Below are 3,520 nucleotides of genomic sequence, written 5' to 3' on the forward strand. Positions count from 1 at the left end.
TCCTTGTCATCGTTGAATCGTCTCATCCTTCGAATTGTGTTTGAATTTAATCGAAAAAGAATAAATTTTTTGATTAGATCGGCCAAATGGTCTATTTTCCAAAAAGGAAAAATTGATAAAGTATAAAATGTTTTGTTTATGTAATTATAATACCACAATAACAAAGAAGTACAAAGTAATTAAATATAAATTAATTTAATTATGCTTGACATCCCTTTCGAGAGAAATTTTTATTTTTTTCAAGAAAGTGCCCCATGCGAATTGCGAATACTTTTTTAGTGATTCTAATAATAAAAAGTGCCGAACAGCAATGTCATGAACTAAATAACTACATAAAAACAAAAACAACTAAAAAACAATTTATGAAATATGATCTAGGAAAAAAATATGAGATAGATTACTTAAAATATGATAATGATAAATTATTGATACATAAAAACAACAAAAGCATCTATAAAATAAAATCTTATGATTTTGTAAAAGCTTTTGAAGAGGTTCAAAAAATATTATTGAATAATGAGACCTCTATTAAGTCTCCGAAAATACTAGTTTATGCGAAAAATGCAAATAATTCGACAGGCTATAATAATATTATCATTGGAATAAAAAATTATAATACAAAAGACGACAAATGGAATTATGATATGGTCATTGAAGAAAACAGCGGGATATATAATTATATTTTTTCATATAAATTCGATGATGAGATAAGTTGCATAAAAAACGACTACATTCCATTTTTGTATACTTTCATTAATTCTGTCGATGGGATATATTATTTTTATGAAATTGATATAACTGAAATTGATTTACAAAAATTATTTGAAGTACACGTAGAGAGATATTGTACAGGAGATAAATATCAAAAAGTGATACTTTTACAAATGCTTAAATTATTTGATTTCGTTACACTAAGTGAAGTTTATGATATAACAAAATTCCAAAATTACAAAGTGACAAGTGAGGTGGAAAAATTAATAGACGAACAAGATGAAAATTATACGTTTTTTGAAATTAATAATCAATATGGTTCTATAATATGCAAACATGAAGAGAATGCTAAGATATTCTGTTATCGAAAAAATCTCTATAAAAATGAAAAAAATAATCAAGAAATATTTATAAGTAGACCAAAGTTCGCAAAAATGAAGCGAATAGTAATGTTAATGAATACAAAGCAAATAAAAAATTCTGAGATTAATTTGATATATAAACTAATTGAGAATAATGATTTGACGATAAGAATTCTTAAAAGTATTTTTCTAAACAAAACCTCTGCAGTACATTTTTTATTTGAAGAATTATTGAAATCGTCTGATTTATTAAGTAAAATGGGACTAAAGGTTCTAACTAAAAGTACTAATGCTTTTGAAAATTATATAATGATAGTTACAGGACAAAAAAAGCAATTTATGGAAGATGGAACAGCTTTTATAAAATATTTAAATAATGAACATAATAATACCAGCTACATGATAAAAATATGCCTAATTATGGAATTAGAAAAAATTATCGGGGAAAATAACGAAAATAAAACAAAATTATGCAGGATATTACAAATATCGCAGACATTATAAACCAAAAAAATGAGGTGGGTGACAAGGATGCCAAATTTGATATAATAAGATTTTTGCAGAGGTTTTTTTGTACTTTGACATTGTAATGAATGCTTATGAAAATACATGGGAAGATATTCTAGTCGCCTTTTCGTTACCCAAAGAGAACATTAAAAATTAAAAGATTTATAAGAATTTTATAATAATATAATTTTATTTTACACCAGTTTATTATTATAATTTGACATTGCTAACTATAGTTTTTGTTTATGGCAATATAAATTTTTTTCTAACATTTAAGGTATTTATTTGTAAAGAAAATTACTATATATAAAACTATCACTATAATTAGTCCTCTGCTATATTACCGGTATACAATAGTTATCTGGCATAAGATTTTAATTGTACTTTAAAAGCGTATTTGAAATGAGATGATGATTTTCATTTTTTAAATAAATAATAGGATATAATTTTGTTGGCGGGTTGCTAAAATTTCTATTTTTTCTATTAGTTTTTTATACTAATCGTGAATATTATATAAAAAAGTATTGATTTTGAATTATAAAACAATATTTATACTTGTTATACTTTTCACTGATAAAATTCAAATATTTTACTGCCTTTGCCGCCTACCCATTTGATACCATACATTATTACAGTAAGCTGCATATTAACGTAAAAATGCCTAGATCTTTTTCAAATCTAGAGAAATATCTTTTATAATCAAATTAATGATGACTGTATTTGTCTTGAACATGCACAATGTTCTGCTGAAAAATATAAAACGCACTAAAAACGTAATAATTACATTTAATTTTTATAAATTCCTTTACATTTTATTTTAGAAATTTTTATCTTAGATTATATCTATATTCCATAATGTATTAATCTTCAAATTCTAAGCATTACAATGGATTTACTTTTGTAGTGTAAACTCGAATCAAGAGCATTTCAATAAGATAAACGAGTGCATTTATTTTAAATAACTTATAAAATACCATATAAATCACAATAATTCTTTTGGATTTTTATAATTACATATATGATAATTTTTAAAGTTATAAAAAAATGTAATTGATGGAGTGATACACAAAATATAGTTGAAGTCAGAAACTATTATCACAAAACTTTGTTTTTATGTGTTTTATCTATTATAAATTATGCATAATTTTTTTTTCTTAATTTTAAACAAATAAAATATTCTAAATCTAAAAACAGTAAAATTTCATTTTTAAAATGCAAAATTTTTATTTAAGATCCGTATAATAAACTAAAAATGATAGAATGGAAAATATACAAATTTTTTAAAACTTCTAAAATAAGAGTAACTTAGAATTATAATGAAAAAAAAATAATTTTGCAATCATTTCCAACATAATTGTCGAGTTAAATGTAGATTGAAATTGTCTGTTTTTAATTATATTTTAAAAACATTATCATATGTAATATATAGTATAACATGTGATGTTGTGCATTTATCTATTTATTATTGAAAAAACAACAAAAACCTTGAAACAAAATAGTTTGATCATTAGGATCAATTCTCATCTCGTAGGTTGGTCGAATTTCAAAAATCGACTGGCAATTGGTTTCCTATAAAAGTTTAAGTGGTTATAGATAGAATATTTGATGCTTTGTAAAAATTAGTACATTCAGGAAACGAAGTCTTTTTTAATTTATTAGAAGTATTATTTATAAGCAAGAAAATTTAGATAAAATTATTAATTCAAAAAATAAGTGGCATAAGTTAATAAATGGCATGTGAAAGTAAAATTTTTTACTGACCAAGACTGAAATAAAATTTATTTTATGACCATATTGTACAAACAATGTGAAAAAACTAGGTTGTTGATCATATTTTTTTTTGCATATTAATTTACATTGAAATATAACATATGAGGCTTCGCTTAAAGATTATGGATATGGTCGTCAAGTCGATACACCATCGTAAAATTTATGCCTGT

The 3,520-nt window shown here is 23.4% G+C and overlaps 1 protein-coding gene across 1 annotated transcript; it reads left to right on the forward strand.

The window, feature by feature from the left end:
- Positions 1 to 254: 254 nt before the first annotated feature.
- Positions 255 to 1,577, forward strand: VNE69_06013 (uncharacterized protein; the record flags this gene model as incomplete). Its single annotated transcript, XM_065473762.1, has 1 exon — positions 255 to 1,577. The coding sequence occupies one exon, from the start codon at positions 255 to 257 to the stop codon at positions 1,575 to 1,577; it is 1,323 nt and encodes a 440-aa protein (XP_065329834.1).
- Between the last annotated feature and the right edge of the window lie 1,943 nt (positions 1,578 to 3,520).

Source organism: Vairimorpha necatrix, chromosome 6 (genome assembly GCF_036630325.1).
Source record: "Vairimorpha necatrix chromosome 6, complete sequence".
Taxonomy (NCBI): Eukaryota; Fungi; Microsporidia; family Nosematidae; genus Vairimorpha; species Vairimorpha necatrix.